The following is a 19,172-nucleotide window of genomic DNA, read 5'->3' on the forward strand; positions in this document are numbered from 1 at the left end:
TTATGTTGAAGTTGGATCAGACTGTTCTCACTTTACTATTCTATTCTTTTTCTTGTTTTTACTGGTTTCCTGACTTTGGATATTTTCCATCCTTCTTCACTGTCAGCTACAAGACCTGTAGTGTAAATACAGTCCAAATCTTTTTATCTCTTTATCTCAAAGAATATCTTGTATACATTCAACCCAAAATTATGTGAGTACATCTTTGCCCAGAAGCTATGCTTAGTTTTACTGAATTAGGAAATACTTTTCCTTGCCCTTGGCTCCTGCTCCCTTACTGTCAGCCTTGTGGTCTCCTGCCTTCCATGGGGCACTTAGCAGACCTACTGTCTTCTTTTGTAGGGTCTCCAGCTGCTGAGCAGCTCCAGGACATCCTGGGGGAGGAAGATGAGGCTCCCAACCCCACCCTCTTCACAGAGATGGATACTCTACAACATGATGGAGACCAGATGGAATGGAAGGAGTCAGCCAGGTGAGGTAGAGCCCCAGGAGGGAGGTAAAGGGGAGGCTTCTCATTGTAGTGTTCCCAGAGTCAAGGTTAGGCCGGTCCTCCTGGTGAGATATGGTTCCTCATATCTTTCGTTCTGCCAGGGAGCTTGCTGGTCACAAAGACCTTCTCACCTGCCTTTCTGGTATCCAGAACTTGTGGGACACTAAGGAACAAAATAAATTTATGACTTTGTTTTTACCCTCAAAGAAACAAAAATCCAAGCTGAAGGATAGAGAAGTCATCCATGAGAATCTGAAAAAATAACATAAGCATATATATTCTTAATGTTAAATGATTTGAACTAAATGCTATAGATGGGAAGTACCAAGAAGTCTAGGGTAGACAGAGAGGGCTTCCTGGAGGAGGGAGAATGTCTGCCAGGCACACCAAATCTAAGCAGTAGAGAAAATCCAATGGAAAGTTCCAGTGGGCCACTGAAGAAAAAGGACTTGGCAGATCTGAGGCTGGACAAGCAGAACGGGCTGTAGAGTTGGAGCCATGGAGGAAAGCATAAGGAGCAGAGAGGGTTCCTTGAGGGATGAGAATTATTATCCTGTTTTATAGAGAGGATTCCAAGGTGTAGAAGGCCAAGAGTCAGAGCCAATAGGTAGCTGAATCTGGATTCCAGTCTAGGCCTGTCTGACTCCCCAGCTTGAGGGCTTATGTACTCTTTCATGCATTTCTCATTTTCTCAGCCACTTTTCTGCCCTTCTCCAGCTCTAGGGACTATTTTGACTTATGGAGGAGGACATGGGTCTGGAGGCAATTCTACTGAAGTTGGAGATAAATGGGGACAACTCCAGAGCCCAGGACATCTATCCAGGGCTGACAGGAGGGAGCAGGACATTTCAAATGCCCAGGGCACAGTCTGAGCTCCTGTGACTTAGCACCTCTAAGGACCTGGAGTCTGATGCCACTGTTCTGCCTTTACACAGATCTCTTCTGCCCAAGGTGGATCAGTAGAGAGGAGGAAATCAGAGAACTCCTCTCAGAGGCCCAGGAAAGAGAAGGAGCCTTCTCCCCACCCTGGGAAGGCTGTGCACCCCAAACCTCTGGCAATAACTGCCAGGACTAGACCTGCTATGTAGGCCCATCACACATATCATGGAGCCTTTCCTGAGGAGGCCACAGGCCCTCACAAGCCTGAATTCACCCTAGGTAAAACACATTGTTTCTCTTCTCTCTGTGAGAATCCACAGAGCCTGCTGCACAACAGACCCAACCATGAAACTGATAAACAATACATCAAATGTTTTTGGAAAGAGGCTCCTTTTAAACTGTAGAGGCTTAGGGCAGTTACCATCTGCAAGGCAGTGGGTTTCCTGGCAAGGCAGGCTTTGTAAGCCTCAGAATAACTGTCTCAAGCCCATAGTAAAAATAAATTGATGACCAGAAATTCAAATGACTGAACTCAAGTCCAGGCAGATCTCACAAGGGGAGTGGCTAAGGGCCAACAGGGGCGGGGGGTGGGTGGGGGGTGGGGGGGTAGGGGGTGGGCAGGGATCAGTGGAGGAGAGCAGCTGAGGGCCTTCCCACCCCAATTCTCCTTTCTCTACTTCTTCCACACTCTCCTGCAATCTTTTCTTCAGCTAACCTCATCTAGTTTCCAGCTAACCTTTCAAGGTATCACCAGCAAGCCCCCAGTGAAGTCAGAAGGCTTCCACTGTTGATTGAGAAGTCCACTGTGGCCTGGACTCTGGCCCAGTTGGGTCCTCCTCCAGGTAAACTGCAAGAGTAGAGTTCCTTAGGTCAGACTTGTTTGAGGCCTGTCACCTCATCAAAATAATGAAAAGCATTTCCCTTAGCCAACAGGCTGTGGGACCTATCTCAGGAAAGCCGGAGGTCTCAGAAGTTTGCAGAATCTAAAACTCAGCCAATCCTAGTAGATTCTGGGCCTCCTTGGAGAAACAGAAGAGAAATGCAGGGGAGTGAGGGGCAGCCCCTCACACAGACATCCAGGTCCCACCATACCCACAGCAAAGTGAATGGGGGAGGGGACACTTTAATAAAAGTATTTAATTTGTTGCAGGGAGTGTTTGCTTTATTGAGCTAGGAGATTAAGAGAGTGAAAATCTCAAATCTGCAAGGAATTTTCCCTGGCGGTGCTTTGTCGGGGGTTATTAGTTTGGGGGATGTTCAGGCACTTAGAGGAGTCACTCCTACCCGGGTTTAAGTAGCTTTTTGAGCTCTGTTGAGCTTTGTCCCATGCACATAATGAGCACTGTGTGTGTGGTGTCATTTCTAATGTGATCAATGCTGGTAGGTCAGGCTGTTAATAAGATAGATTTTTATTAACTCTGTCTCTCTAGCATTCCCTGAGGGAAGGCAGCTGGGTGTTTGCTGATAATGACCTTCCCTGAAGGGAATGTTGGATCAAGTAGGGTGGGAGCCACCATCTTGTTATGAACAATTTGCCCAGAATTGAGTTCTCTCTCAAGCCCACTTCTGGCTGACTGGAAGAGGAGGGGTGGGGAGAATGACCCAGGTTGGAACCCACTCAAGTGGACCCAAGTAATGGTTACTCAGAAATAACCAGAGCTTAGTGCCTTCCAAGAACCCTGAAAGCAAATTCCAAATCCAAGCTCCTGGGCTCAGCTCAGAGCAGACCATGACCATGAACTTGCCAGAAGGTTCTTATAAGACACATATGCTCTGAGAACATACTTATAATGACAAGGAAAAGGCAGAAAGAGACACATAAGATGTAGGTCACCTAAGTTGGGTCCAGCCAGATCAGCACATTTTCAAAATCCCTGAGTAGTTATCCACCTGCAGGCAAGGACACTGTCTCACTCCCAGCAGGATGGAGGAGAAAGCTTGAACTTTCTTTCCAAACTTGAACCTGCTCCCATTTAGGAGCTTGTACAGTACCCTCTTTATGAGTATTCCCCCTCTTTATGTGAGAGTGCACTCCCATCCCTCTGGTCTCATCACCCATCTGGAATCAACCTTTTGGAGTTGCTGTGTATAAAGGGGAATGGGCAGCTGAGAGCTCTCAGTGTGGACATCAACAGCTAATATTTACTAAGTGATTACTATCTGCAAGCCTTGATCCAGGTGCTAGAGATTTCTAAATGCCATCTTTGCTCAGTGGGGCTCTCAGTTTACTGGGACATAAAGGGAAATAAATAGGCATTTAATAATGGGGTGCTGTGAAGGCACAGCAAAGGGAGACCTAATCCAGACAGGAGGGATCAAAGAAGGCTTCTAGAAGGAAGAGGAGTGTACACTGGAAGGTGTGTCAGAGTTAGCCAGGAGAGGGTAGGTAAGAGGAAAGAGGCCCCTGGACCAGAATAAACAATCACATAGAAGAACAAGCAGAAGATCACTGTGGCTGTGGTACAGAGCAAGGGCAGGGGCCAATCATGCAGATCTTATGCAGGCCATGCTGTGGAGTCCGAACTTGCTTCTAAGGACCACTGAAGGGCTTTAGGTAGAAAAGGGGCAGAATTTTATATGTGTGTAAAATAGATCATCTGGCTTTAGTGTGGAGAAAGGCTAAAAAAACAAAACTTGGCCAGTTAGGAGGCTGGTCCATGGGAGCAACAAGGAAACCCTGGATCAAGATGTTGCCAGTGGGGATAGAGAGAAGGACTGGGTTTCAAATATACTTTAAAGGTAGAATATGAGGGAGAAGATAGGGAAGTGCCCAGCTTCCCAGCCTGAGCAAGTGGGTAGCAGTTTAGGAAACACAAAGGAGGTGGTGAGGAAAAGTGTTAGGTAATTGTGTTTTATTTTGGGGGTGATTGATGCTGAGTTCCATTTCAGACAAGTTATGTTTGGGGAAACTCCAAGTGAAGATGTACAGTGGTCCATCATGTGGGCGTAGAGACCTTGGGCTCAATAGAGAGACAGAGATCTGAGCTATCAGCATTCACATGGAAATCAAATCACAGATAAGAAGATGGTTGGCCCTGAGGTCTGTGAAGCAATGAGAGCCCAGGAGAGAACCCCAAATGTTCAAGAATGGGCAGAGGAAGAGGAATGTTGAAGATTGAGGAGAAACCTGAGAGGTAGGAGAAATGAGAAGTCTTTATCCTGGAAGCCAGGGGCAGACAGAGGGAATAGCCACAGGACAGAGCACCAGGAGCAGTGGGGGTAGTGTGGGGACAGAGGCCAGAAGACAGTGGGCTATGAACAGAGTCACAGAAGGTGGTTCTAGTGGACAGGTCTACCAAGAAGTTTGCAGGTGGGAGCAGGAGCTAAAGAATGCATTCATTAACAAAGAAGTTGCTCATGGAGAACATGTGCTCAAAGGAGGACTTTGGTTTTTGTTTTTGAGGATGAGAGATGTGAACTTCTTGAATGCTGATAGAGAGAGGCCAGAAGAGAGTAGTTTAAAGGGTTTTAAAGCAAAAAGCTGAGAGAGGCTGTTGTGTGGAGCCATGCCCTATGTGCAGTTTGGGGGAGCATCCATCAGGGAGTAGAGAGGACTCCAGCCTGGTTCCTGGTTCAGAAGAGAGGGAGGTGAAAGAGTGGACTGGGTGTGCTGTGGGTTGCTGATGTCCTGAGCCAGGGAGGCAGGGCCTGGTCCCTTGGCTGTGGCTGTCTTGTTTGCTCAAAGTGGAGTAGTCATGTGTGAAGAACTATGGTCAGATGGAGGTTTTTAAGTTTGTTTGATTTCTACCTTCTGCCAATCTACTGTTTGGAATAATCATACTATTTATCATCTGCATATTCAGTGTTTAACTTGGTTTCTTTTGTCTCTGCTAGTCAAACACCCATATCTGAGGCTTACACTAGGCAAGCAGGAAAGCAAGAGGGCTTTTTAATTTCTTTTTAAAAAATGAATCTGTACCTGAATCAAGACTCAGGTAAAAGAGGGTAAATTTCTCTGAGGCTCCAGGCAGTTTTTTTTTTTCCAGCTGGGGTTCTCACTTGCTCGCCAGGGGCCAGAACAGGAGCTCTTGTTCTCTGGGGACTTGGTGATCACTTAGTTAATAGAACTGGAGGTGGGGACAGTCAGTCTAAGGAAGCATTAGTCCACACCTGTAGGGACAGCAGAGCTGCAAGGCAAGGGTACCTCATGGTTGATTGGGGATGGCAAGATTGGATTAGTTAGCAAGTAAGGGTGATAGAAAGGCTAGTTAGGTGAGGAGAGATGTAGGGACTGCAGCACTCAGAGCTCCTCTCAGATGGGGTACAACTGGCTGGGAGCTCCTCAGAACCCCTAGGGAGAGGGCAACAGGAGGAATCACTGTCCGCAACCAAAGACATCCTTGGATTTTCTGTCAGTTGCAGTCATCACAAGAAGAGGAACCCCACCATCAGACTTTCATGCCAAGACCTTCACTTAATTTACCCACCCATATTTTTATGAATCTTTATCTGTATCTCTATAGCTATATATCTATACATAGATATATATGTACTTTTAATGGAAATTTTCTTTTTTTTTTTTGTACCAGGGATCGAACTTGGGTCCTTGCGCTTGCGCAGCAGGCGGCAAAACCACTGAGTTAAATCTCTGGCCCTTTTAATGGCAATTTTCAAAGACAAAGGGCCAGGGATTTAGCTCAGTGGTTTCACCGCCTGCTGCGCAAGCGCAAGGACCTGAGTTCGATCCCCGGTACCAAAAAGCCCCCAAAAAACCAAAAGACAAAAAGTGGAGTGAATAGTATAATGAATCTTCATGTTCCTATTACTCAGCTTTATCACTGATTTATATTTTTCTATCTCTACCACTTTTTTGTTTTGTTGTTTGCTTTTGCTGGAGTGTTTTAATGATAATCCCAGGTTCTGTGAGTATTTTAGAACTTATCTATTAAATTATACTTCTGTTGTAAATACAACCACAAGGCCATTATGTCCCCTTAACAAAATTGAGAACAATTCCTTAAAACAACTTGGATATCTAGACTAGATTCAAATTCTTTTTACTGTCTTAAAAACATCTTTCTGTGGTTGGTTTGTACAACTTAGAATCAAAACAAGACCTATACATTAGTTTTGATGGCTATATCTCCTATCTTGTTAGAATAAGAACTGGCAGACACTGGAGAGGCCAGAGGAGCTGTGCCCTCAGAAAATTCTTTGGCAACAGTTTTTTATGCGGAAGTCAAGTTCCCCCATCTGGTATGGCCAGCTTCAGCTCCCTGTAGGCTAAGCTCACATGAGCTTTTGGGGACTGTGTATGATGTGTGAGGAGGAAGGAAATGCCACAAGGAATCTGGGCCTAGTGGTCCACAGCTGTGGTCCTAGCTCTTGGGAGGGGAATCGAGAGTTGGAGGCCAGTGTGAGCTAATAGGGAGTTCAAAGCCAGCCTGAATTATATAGTGACACTCTACCACCCTCCAAAAAAAGGAAGGAGAAATGCCACAAGGAGAATGGCTTTCCTACCCAAATCTGTTGTAAAAGGCAAGTATGTGCATAGGTAACTAAAATCCAGGATAGTATGTGTGAAGTGTGAGAATACAGACAGAAGAGCCAAAGGACTTGCCCTCAAATCTTGTCTCTTGTAAGCTATGTGACCTTGGGCAGGTTACTTATCCTCTTAGGGTTTCAGCATCTTTACCTGTACAAGGATAATAATAGCAGACCTACCTGTGGAATAGATTTGACGAGTAAATGAAATAATACATGAAAAATGCTTACTGTAGCACCTGGCACCTAGAAAGTGCCAGTAAGCTTTAGCCACTGTTGTTATTGCGATGTGATAAATGACACAGAGGCCATGGGAGTCAGAAGGAAGAGTGGTAGGAGACTACCTAGGCCCCCAGGGAGACCTCATCATGGAGAGGTGACCTTAGACTAAGCCCTGAATGGCAGCAGAAGAAAAGAGGGCCCCTAGGTGGAGGAGCAGGCTTCTACTGAGAGCAGGGATGGGAAGATGCCAGTGGACTCTGAGGGAGACTGACAGACCTATGGATGACAGTCCTATGGGGCAACTACCAATACCTCCTGGCCATACAGACAGTGGCCTTCAGAGAGGTTTGATTGCAGAAGGCAGTTCAGGAGTTGCCAGCAGCTTTGTCTGATGGCATTCACTTAGCTGTGGGCTACCCTCTCCTCTGAATGAAGACATGAGGGACAGTGGAGTGGACCCTTCACCTGATGCATGGACTTGAGAGCAGAGGCCACCCTATTCCATTTGTTACAGCTCCCTGGAGTGCCACACCTCTGCCCATTCATACCAGGTGCAGTTAGTCACTCTCTGGGAAGGAGTGCTCTCCAGAAATTCCCACACTGCCCTGCAACACCAAAGCTGGTAGTCAAGCTCCCTAGGCCAGTAAAAGGAATGACTTTCAATCACAGAGAGCTGGTCAGCCACAGAAGAAAGCATGCCTTATCTTCAGAGACAGAGGCTTCCAGATATCTTATCCTAAGCCTGTTCAACATTTCAATAACTTGGCTAACGTGCCTCATTCTCATACCATACTCAGCAACTTTCTGGTAATAATTTGGCTTTCTCTAAATCTGTGTATAAGGAGAGAATGCAAGGGCTAGAGGATGAGTGTAACTGTGAGAGTAACTTTCCTCTCCAACTGTGGCAAGGCTCACTGTAAATTAAATAAGTTGGCCTTTTGGTTTATTTATCAGCCCTTGTGAACTTGGTTACCATTAGTCATCGTCTTGACCTGACCATCTCTGGAATACTAAAAAGATAAATTTCTGAGTCCAGACTGTGGTAGATACCGCACCAGGTGTGTAGATACCCCAACAGGTAGATACCCCTTTCTGGTGCTCCTTGGCCCCTCCTGTTGCCTTCTGAACTTCTCCATCTGTGTGTTGAAACAACCTATGGCTCCCCACTCAGTCTTTTATACTTTATAATCTTTGAAATTTACTGCCAAGTTTGGTTCGTGAACATATACACATAGTATAGCTTAAATCAGCTGTAAAAACAACTTGTTGCATTATTCCACATACATATTTTTATGCATGTGCTTTTATGTAGTACGAATTTTCCAGGTAAACTGTAAGAATAGGCCAGAATTTGCTTAGGTGTTCCGCCTTTGAAAAAATTCTTTCTGTAAATCGTTTCTTGGTGTTTCTGTCAAAGACAGAACCTAGGGAATACCTCAGACAACTCTAGAAACATTTTAAATTGGCTCATAAGTGATTTAACATTGGTTTTCAATATCTGCTGGGAAATTCAGGGTCCTGATATGACTTATCTGTGAAGTTAAATGGCTTGGCTGGATAATGGAGGAAGAACCTACGTTCCTGCTATTTTTAAGAGTCATTTAAAGTCACAAAATTTATTACAAACATGCCTTAGGCAGAAAACATAAAACAAGTCTTGATGCTTTGTAACCAAAACCTGGAAGTATTTTGGGTGAGAATGATGGGATGGAGGGGAGAATTACACAATAAAGTCAGTGAGGCCGAACAGGGTGAAGAGAGCATGGGTGTGTATTTTACAAATTTTAGCTGAGTAAACCTCATGTAAAAAATACATTTGCATGAATATAATTCTTAAATGTTTAGAGGTAACATAGCCTTAACATTAAAGAACATTAAACATTCTATAAATTACATGTTTTAAAAAATCTTTAAAATTAGGACATCCTAAGGAGAATTTTTTTGCCAAGCAAACTAACTAGAGTACAATTTAATGATAATGATATACAAAATAAATATAAAAAGAAAGGAACTTCCTTTTCCCTTTGATCACAATTTTTATATGTAGTCTTCAGATCTTGCTCTTATCTAACCACAAAGAATGGCCAGCTCATTTATTTTTCTTCTCAAAGGTTTGTGTATTTCTTTAAAAAAATACTAATGTCTGATTCTCAGTCACTGGGATTCTGATGTAATTAGTCTGAGAGTCAGCCTAGATTTAGAATTTTTAAAAAGCCCTCAGATGATCTAATGCAGCCTAGGCTGAAACCTGCTGATACTCTGGCCAGGGCATGAACAGGGCAGATTATCATTGTTCTCTTCATTGAGCCTCCTGGTTTTCAGGTCTTTCCAGATCCACCTCGATGGGAGCCTCTCTCCTCACATTCCCTGGTTTGAGTGTTGGAAGCCTTGGCTATACCTGGTGGTGGCTCCATAATGCGTTCTCCTGTTGCTGTTATTACTGTAACAGCAGTGACCTCTACCACATCTGTGACCAAGTTACTAGGCACAGAAAAGCCCTCAGTTCAGGACCTCATCTACCTGACAGAGATCTGCTTTCTATGATATGTGACTTTTCCAGGTTTTGTTCAGCTTTATCCTAGCTGAGAAAAGGGCACCTGTGCCCAGCCCTGACAGGCAGAGATGCCAAAGGCCACACCACCACCCAAGCCTGGGAAAAATCCCCAAAGTCTCTTTCCAACATGCAGATTCTCTTTCCACTTGACCTGTTTCTCCAACTCTAATTCCCTACTTTTTGAAGCCAACTGTGGTATAAAGGTCACTTTGCAATGAGTTGTTTGGGATTACTTTAACCGTTTTATCAAGCTTCCACAGGTTCTTAAGCCTGGCTTTTGCCAGAGACTTTTTAAAGAGCCCATTCTTTTATTCAATTTAGAAAACATTTAAGCATTTTATTATGGAAAATTCAAATTTATGCAAAAGAGGTATGTAGTAGAATGCCCCCCATGCCCATCATCTAGCTTCCACAGGTACCAACCAACTCATGCCAGTCTTGTTCTTCTGTCTCCCACCTAGATTATGTTGATGCAAATCCCAGATGCCGTATCATTCCATCTGTAAAAATTTCAGTATATGTTTTTAAAAGATGAGACCTCTTTATTTTTAACATGATTAAAATTACATTGTCATATCTAAAAAGAAATAACTGGAATTCCTTAATTTCATCAAATTATCCAAGCAGTGTCCATATTTCACACACACACACACACTTCTTTGTTTTTCTTCTTTTTAAAAAATAAAATTGATCCACCTACTACGTTTAGAAGCCACATCTCTTAAATCATTTCTAGTCTACAACTTCCCCTCCTTGATTTTTCCCTTGCAGTTTTTGAAGAAGCTGAATAATTTTTTCTGTCTGGTTTTCCATTCTGGATTTTGTTCATTCAACCCTTGTGGTGTTAAGACACTGTTCTGGCCCCCGTATTTCCTGTAATTAATAGTTGGACCTAGGCTAATTTGACTTTTCTAGACTATTTCACAGTTGGTTATGTGCACTTCCACCAGAGTGTAGCACTTGCCTTACTAATCTTTGTGCCTTTGTGTACAAGATGTTGCTGGACTATAATGATCATTACTTAGACCATTCTGAGTATCCAGAGTATCCTAAATCACATGAATTTCAAGTTCCTTCATTTTCTCATGGCTAGACTCATCCAAACTGATCTGTGAGGCCTCATCACTCTCAAGCAGGAGGGAGCAAGAATTTAATCTGGGAAGAGGATTGTGAGAGGACACTAGAGAGGAAACAATGGTTCTTGCCCTCAAAAGTTTGGTGTCTATTTGGTATTGTTATATACCAAAACAATTAAAAAGCAAAACTGACTACAATTAATTGTTATTTTAGGCTCTGAGTCTGCCAAGTCAGGAACTTTACCTAGAACAGTCTGTAGTACAGTTTCGTGGGTCTCATCACCAATACGCCAATGTGAATTGGTCTAGGATATGACCTGAACATCAAGATTTTAAAAGCACCTCAGGGTATTCTTGTGTGTAACCAAGTTTAAGAATCATCATCCTGGTACAGTTGTTTTCAAAATGTAGTCCCTATATTAGCAGCATCAGTGCCACCTGGTGACTTATTAGAAATGTTCAAGTTCTTGACAACCCTCCCCTGGCCCCATACTCACTGAATCAGAAACTCTAGGGTGGGGCCCAATGTCTGTACTTTCAAAAGCCCTCCAAATAATTCCATTGTGTGCTTCAGTTTGAGAAGGGTGTTTTTTACAGGAGAAATAAGCAGAACACCTGGGAGAACCCTTGTGTGTGGGGGGGGGGGGTGACACTACTGCTAGGCAGTGGGAAACAGTAAATAGGGTATCCTAGACCTTATTCAGAAGTGATCTTCACACCAGCAGCATCAGCAATCCAGGACCTTGGTAGCAGTGTAGAGTCTTAGCCTCTGTGCCAGACCTGCAGTTGAGACAAAATTCCCATGCATGTTAAAGTTTCAGTCACATTGATGTGGAGTATACACTGTAAGTAGATTCCAAGGATAAAACCAGGGAAACGAAAGCATAAATGACCATGCCAGAAAGGAACCTCTAGAGATCCCACCACCCCTTCAGCTGGTATTGTCAGAGCCAATCTAGGGGAAAGAGACTATGTATACACTTGTATAAGGAGAATGTGATGAGTGTGCCCAGGGCTATGTTTACCTGGGTTGGGACAAGACAAGTCAAATATTGGGACAGGGATGTAGCTCAGTGGTGCCGAGCCTGCCTGGCAAGCACAAGGTCCTGAATTTGATCCCCAGTGGTGGGGGTAGGGGTGGGGGTGGGGGTGACAAAAAAATACAAGACAAATCAAACAACCCCCAGTCACACTGTTCTATGTGGCCACACACTGCTGAATAATCTGGGGACTTCTATGGTCAAGCTGGCCTCCTGGTGGGGTAAATATCCAGGTATCAATATTTGTAAAAACATCTCCAAGTAAATTTCTACCTATTGCCATTAAAGACCCAAAACTAGCCAGGCATGATGGTGCCTGCCTGTTAACCCAGCACTCGAGAGGCTGAGGCAAGAGGATTGCCATGAGTTTGAGGCCAGCCTGGGCTACACAGTGAGTTTGAGGCCGACTTGGACTACATGGCAAGACACTGTTTCAAAAAGAACAAAACAAGACCAAAAAAAGACACAAAACTAAGTTTCAGGTCATAGGCTTAGTGGTTTAACATTAGATTTCCAAAATAATTGCAAAGAGGACTAAAGATGTGGCCCTAATGAAGTTGTCTAGCATCCTGGAACTTTTCTAATTTTTGTTTTTTTCTGGACAGAATCTTGCTATGTAGTCCAGGCTGGCCTGCCTCTCTAGTATTGGGATTGTGGATATGGGATTGTGGGTATGCCTTGTCCCAGTGCAGGGTATGTGGGTATGGAATTGTGGGATTGTGGGATTGTGGGACTGTGAGTATGACCAAGCCTGGCCATATACTGGAATTTTTAAAAATCCTGTTTTCAGGATTCTGTTAGTAGGGTCTAGTTCTGGCATTGCCTTGAACTTTGTTTTGATGCAGGCTGTGCTCAGTGGGTTGGTGCCTTTGCCTGTGTGTATATAGAGTGAATGTTTGGTACATTCCTAATACCAAATAGTACAGATAGTTCAAGTCTGGAAGGAAGAAGGGATAGCTTGTCTTTGCTATCTGTAGTTCAGAAAGGAGGCTTCAAAGAAGAGGTATACTTTACCCACCTCCTTCTAGGTCAAGTTGTGTTTATGCAGACAAAGCAGATCTATGGGGAAGTTGTCAAGAACATCTGTTTTAGTCACTTTCTCATTGCTAAGAGAGAATCCCTAAAACCCACATCTTTTTTTTTAAAAAAAAAAAGGTTAGAAAAATTACTTTATGAAGCCTTAAGAATGATTGAACTGTAATCCAATTTTAGATAAATTTAATAGTTCAATTCTAAAATAAAAGTTGTTATAGATGAAATAACTAAATTTCATAACACTTGATTTTTGATACATTGTGCTAGTTTTCTAAAACAACTCTGAGGAACCAGTATTTACAAATGAGTATTTATGAAAAACCTGCCATCAATGTGTATCTGTTTATGTGTGTGTGTGTGTATGTGTGTGTGTGTGTGTGTGTGTGTGTATGTATATATGGAACCCAAGATGCATAAAGTAGGAAACACTTGGTATGTCATATCTTAAAAGCAGAACTAGAGTGCAGAGTATGAGATTTGGGTTTATAAATGCTTTTTAAAGCATGGGGTCTGGAAAAAAGCAGACATCTTGCTTCAAAACCTGAAGGTAACCCACATTTTAAAGGAGGAGAGGCTTATTCTGTCTCACGGTTTAGTCTACAGTCAGCTGGCACCAAGGCAAAATTTCATGGCAGAGGAGCATAGTGGAGGAAAGCTGCTCATGTCGTGGTGGCCAAGAAGAAGCAAGAAAAAACAGAAGTAGGGGAAGGAGACAAATCCTTCTGGGTCGCCCTTCCCCCAGTGGCTAGCCTGTTGTGACCAGATCCCACCCTCTAACAGGACATTTAGCTATGGACTCATCCGTGAATTAATCCATTGATAGGTACAGTGCCCCCACACATTCCAAAGGCCCTGCCTCTGAATGCACAAGTTTTGGGGGACATTGTAGATCTAAACCCTAACAACAACCAATGTCTGGCACTGTGTGTTGGGGTCTCCTCAGTGGGAGACTGGAACCTGAAGACAGTATCCGATGAAACTTATAAAATGAAGGGCACGGGGGACCAGAACTCTTGGAGATAAGGCAAGGTTTATTGGTAATATTCTTCTTTTATACATTTTTCTGTAGGATACATCAATCATTAACAGTTTACAATGCTAGTCAACTAACCACCGGTTATATCTGTGGGTACATAAAGCATCTAAAGAACCATCTATGCTCCTTTAATCTTAGCGCATCTTATCTAAATCATCCTGGCTGCTTAAAGCTTCTAAAAAGTTAGCTATTTTTATCTAGTCTTATATCAAGCAAATATTTGGGAGTCTCAAGGGACCACAGCAGGAAGAACACTGTGGGATTGACAAACAGCCTTCTGAAGTTATCTTTAACTTCTCTATCTGGGCCTGCCACAGACATCAGGACAATCTGTCTTCCCAATGCTGTCTGAGGGCCTGAGAACTTCTAATATCCTCCACAACAGTGTATTTGAGAGACAGAGAAAAGAGCACCTAACCATATTGGCCTCATACACTGGGCCACATCACACTCTGGGTGCATGGGATAAAGCCATGGAATAGCAGAAGGGTCTTCAGTGACAAGGTGATAATGTGATTTATCTTGTGTATTTTTTAATGGGATAAAGAACAGACAAAATTTATTATGTGCCTAAGGCACGGGAGTATTAGGCTTCTATCTTGTGTAATTTTGAGCAAAAGAAAAAAGAAGAGAGAAGTCTGAATAAGAGTAAGGACCTCAGGGAAAAACATTGAACATCCTCTCAATCAAAACATTTAAACTTGTCTTCTGATCTCTTCCCTGCAAACCCTTATGTTAATGTAATTTTTAGAAGAACCTTACTCTTATCATACAAATTTGGATCTACTTTAATTTAAATGATGTTATCCAACACAGATTTCTCCCATGAAAAAAATCACTTGCAAGTTGGTAAGTCTCCAAGGCAAGGATCTGGTCTCTGGCTCCAGCCTCAAATTTTAGGTTCATTCTCCAGGCCTCCTCCAATAAAATCTACCCAACTTGTGTCCACCTAAGGCCCCTGGGCCTGCCAGCTGCCTAGTTAGCTTGTCTCATGTTTTTCCAACATGATGAAGTTAATCAAGAGTTGAACACTGGTAATGCAAAGTAGTCACACAATTATGTGAAGAGGCAATCTAAAGAAAAGATGTTCCACCTCACTAGTAACTGAAAGAATGCAAGGGTTGTATAATATTTTCAATTACCAAATGAACAAAGGTGAAAATAGCAAAATGCTGGAGTTTAAGAGACTTTAGGGAAATGTGAGGGCTTGTACGCACTAGTGGGGGTGAACATCAACACAAACTTTTGAGAGGGCAGTTTGGCAATGTATGTCAACAATATAAAACTACAGAAAATCTACTTCTGAGAATTTATTCTAAGGAAATTATTGAGCAGAGCCAAGGATGTCTAAGCCAGCCTTGTTTATAGTGAAGAATAATTAGAAATAACCTAAATGTCTACCAACTGAGGACTGTTCATATCAATTATAGTACATTCATATGGTGGAAATCTAAAAAGATTTGAAAATGATATCAACATTTATAGACACGGAAGAATGTCCATTAGGTATTATGTCCTTGGACCCTGTGCTGACATTGATGTAAAGTTAATGCATATACACACATATGTACTTACATACATGTGGACTTCTGGAATGGCAGTTGTATTTTTTTTTTTAATTTTTATTTTTTTGGTACCAGGGATCAAACTCGGGACCTTGTGCCTGCAAGGCAGGCGGTGGAACCACTGAGCTAAATCTTAAATATCTGTCTTTTGATGCTTGGTTTGTTGCAAATATTTTTCCTAGAACATTACTTTTCTTTGAACATGGTAATGTCTTATTTTTATATCAAAGTTTTTATTTGTTTTATTTTTTATGTAATCAAACCTGTCAATTTTTCCCCTTATGGTTTTATATTTTGTTTAGAATGTCTTTCTCCACAGTATTCTCCAAGAATAATACTCTCCTACATTCTCTTCTAGTACATTTACATTTTTGATTATAGGTTTGTTTTTATGTTAAGACTTTAATTCACAAAGAACTTAATGTTGTATTTGGTGAAAAGCAGGGATTTAAAACTCTTTAAATTTTTAGGAGTATAATATTTTAATCAATACCTTCGGCAGAACTCGAGTTCCCATGGATGCCCAGGACTGTTTCTGGACTGTTCTGTTGGTCTCTTTGCCTGTATCTGATCTGGAATCACGTTGCTTTATTTACTTGAACATTTCAGCAGTAAGTTTTTCTATCTGCTAAGACATATGCTATCCCTGTTTCTCTTCTTTTTTAAACTTTCTCTAACCTTCTTCAGACATTTACTTTTTCAGAGGGACTTCAGAATTAGATAATCATGGCCCTAAAATACTCCCTTGAGATTTCTTTTGGGATGAGTAGAGGGTACTCGCTAATTTGAGGTTAGCATCTTACAAAGTGGGGCTGGGGGTCTGCAGCCCGGACTCTTGCTCCCCTGGCAGCTCCCCAGGCTGTGCCAAGCTGCCCTGGGACAGGGAGGGTGCTGCTTCTGCTTTCTGTCCAAGGCCTTCCTGCTCGACCATCCCTACCTCACCTGTTATTCCCAGGCTTCTTGCAAAGACAAATTCCTGCACATCCCTGGCTTAAGTTCTTTCTGTCTTCTAGTCACATTTGGATTTGAACCTGAACTTTCAGAGCCAAAATCCAGAGCGAAGAGGATGGAAACTGCGACCCTGCAGCTGAACCCAGGGGAGACACTTTTTGTTGGAGAACACATTCCCTGCTCCCAGCAAACCACATCGAACCCTCACTGTGACCAGCCTGGGACCACCAGGTTCCAGCTGAGACTTAAAAAAAACCTTTACTGTTTGAATCAAATTGTCTCATTTTAAGAGTACAATGATTTTTTTTTTTACAGATCTGTGCAACCATTGCCATGTTTCAATTTTAAAACACTTCCATCACTCCAAAAAGATGATCATGGTCATTCTCTAGATGCCATGTCCCTAGTATGGGCACTTGTCCTTAGTATGACAGCATCAGGAGGTGGGGACAGTGAGGGCACTGCTCGTGCACCTAGGACCCATAACCCTGATGATATGAGCCCCCAGATCTAAACTCTCCTTGGGAGACCCAGGGAAGACCTGTTCCTCAGGGCATTGGGCATTGGCCATACTGAGCCCCATCCTTATCCCTTCCAGGTGGATAAAGTTTGAAGAAAAGGTAGAGGAAGGAGGCGAACGCTGGAGCAAGCCCCATGTGTCCACACTGTCCCTGCACAGCCTCTTTGAGCTCCGTACCTGCCTGCAGACGGGGACAGTGCTGCTAGATCTGGACCGTGGCTCCTTACCACAGATCATAGGTGAGGCAGGGCCACCTCTGGTATCTCTCTTGTCTCTACAAACCAGAGCAGCTCCCCTTGCTACATACCCACCTGCAAGTTTGTGTGACTGGCCTGTCCTTGACATCCACTTGATTCTGCAGAGGCCAGGGCGCTGATGCTTTCCGGGCCACACCCCAGCCACTTCAAGTTTCAGCACCACCTATAGCTCCCATGGTGAGGAAAAAATTGTCCTCTGAAATGGTTTCCAGCAATGCAGCAGAATGGGACAAAGGCCTCCTAGTGTGGTCAGAGATACATATTCCCATGACAACCTATTTCTTTTTAGGATAAAATAGATCATTAGGAAATTAACTTCCACATAGAGGAGTGTCAGAGGGAGGAGGTGGCTTACCTTATTGTCCCCAAGAATTTCTACGAGTTTCATTCTAGCACATTTGATCTTGCCAGGAGTATTTTACCCAAAACACCTTCCTAAAAATAATTCATTTTAGTACTAAAACCATGTAACACAGTTCTTTTGTTCTTCCTGGGGCACTCATATGTACTATTTCATTAACTCTTCACAACATTGATAGAAAGAGCAGAAACTTCCGTACATAGCTGTATATACACACAGTTTCGCACATGCCCTGTACATGAGAGAGGGAAGGTCTGTGATGTGCCCAGGTTTCTACCATTAGTGGCAAAGCCAGGACTATCTCCATGTCCTCTGTCACCTTAGCTCACCTCCAGTCCCACTAATAACAGGTGAAACTGAAGACCCCCACACCTTGGTTCTATTCTGTCCCACACGGACAAGGTGTGTTGCTTCCCACCTAGATGATGTCATCGAGAAGCAGATTGAAGATGGGCTTCTGCGGCCAGAACTCCGGGAGAGGGTCAGCTATGTCCTTCTGAGGAAGCATCGTCACCAGACCAAGAAGCCCATCCACCGCTCCTTGGTGGACATTGGAAAGTCCGTCTCCTCCACCACGAGTGAGTTGGGCTATCTGTGGGTGTCCATTGGCCATGGGGCAAGTGTTGGACCCAGGGCCCAGGCAAGCCTGCCTTGGTGACTGAGAATGTCTGACTTCATGATCCTGGACAAATTCAGTATTGGCTCTCAGCCTGAGCTGCACATTACCATTCCTTGGGGGTTTGGGCCAAGACCTATGGCCTGGGCCCCACTGTAGACCATTGGGTTCAGTTGGTCTACAGCACGGCCCTGGATAGAGGCAGGTTGGAAAATGCCCAGGGCTCCTCATGTGCTCCCAGTAGTGGAGGCCCTGTCAGGGATAGCTTGCTTAGGAAGGGCCTGAGAGCTTTTCACGGAACCCCCAAGGAGGATAATCCATATTGTAGGTGTTGTTCCTAACATCCTCAGTTAAGATGCCTGAGGCACAGAGGTTAAGTAAGTTGCCTAAGGTTACACGGCCAGTAAGTGGTGGAATCAGAAATGAACTCAGGAAGTCTATTACTCCTAGAGCCAATATAAACAATTATATCTATCTCACTTTCAACAGTACAAATGTTTTCTCTGTAATCTTGTTCAGGCTATAAACTTGCTTCAAAAAAAAAAAAAGTTCTTCCTGGAAGAGGAAGAGACTCATCTTATGACCTGACTTTATTTAGTTAAGGTGACTGTACGAGGATAGCAGGCTAATACAAGAGGCTGCCCCACACCAGCCATGCCACGGGAGCCCAGTGTCCCCTGTTCCTCTCCCCAGGCCGGAGCCCCGCCCGGAGCCCTGCAGCTGGCCCAAGTCTGCGCCGCTCCACTGAGGACCTGAGGATTCGGCAAAGTGCAAATTACGGACATCTGTGTGAGTGTGTTCTCTGCCCCTCAGTGATGGCTTTGTTCTGGCTGTGACAGCTGTGGAATGGCCATATTTCCATGGATGGAGGGGGGACAGCCCAGGATCTGGCCTGGATTCTCAGGACATGCACAAAGAAAAATCTAATGTTCACCTTGAACCTGGGCTGCCCTCAAGGCCTGAGTCAGGACCATAATAGTCCAAGTCCCTCTGAAAAATGAGGTCCCAAGTCAGTTCCTGGCATGATTAATACCAATCCTATGTTCTACTAGTGTGTATCTTAGTCTATACCTGGGTTTTCACTAA

The 19,172-nt window shown here is 43.6% G+C and overlaps 1 protein-coding gene across 12 annotated transcripts in view; it reads left to right on the forward strand.

The window, feature by feature from the left end:
* Window positions 1-19,172, forward strand: part of Slc4a5 (solute carrier family 4 member 5) — a 115,125-nt gene that overhangs the window by 49,508 nt on the left and 46,445 nt on the right. For all 12 annotated transcript variants that reach the window (XM_087202094.1, XM_087202076.1, XM_087202091.1 and 9 more), the window contains 4 exons: window positions 343-472; window positions 16,931-17,091; window positions 17,893-18,048; window positions 18,780-18,875. In XM_087202094.1, the coding sequence (XP_087058220.1) occupies window positions 343-472; window positions 16,931-17,091; window positions 17,893-18,048; window positions 18,780-18,875 (543 nt within the window). The remainder of the gene's footprint in view (window positions 1-342; window positions 473-16,930; window positions 17,092-17,892; window positions 18,049-18,779; window positions 18,876-19,172) is intronic.

The sequence above is a fragment of the Heterocephalus glaber genome, unplaced genomic scaffold, assembly GCF_053883595.1.
Source record: "Heterocephalus glaber isolate CG9 unplaced genomic scaffold, H.glaber_assembly_v1.0 deba00000470, whole genome shotgun sequence".
In the NCBI taxonomy this organism is placed as follows: Eukaryota; Metazoa; Chordata; class Mammalia; order Rodentia; family Bathyergidae; genus Heterocephalus; species Heterocephalus glaber.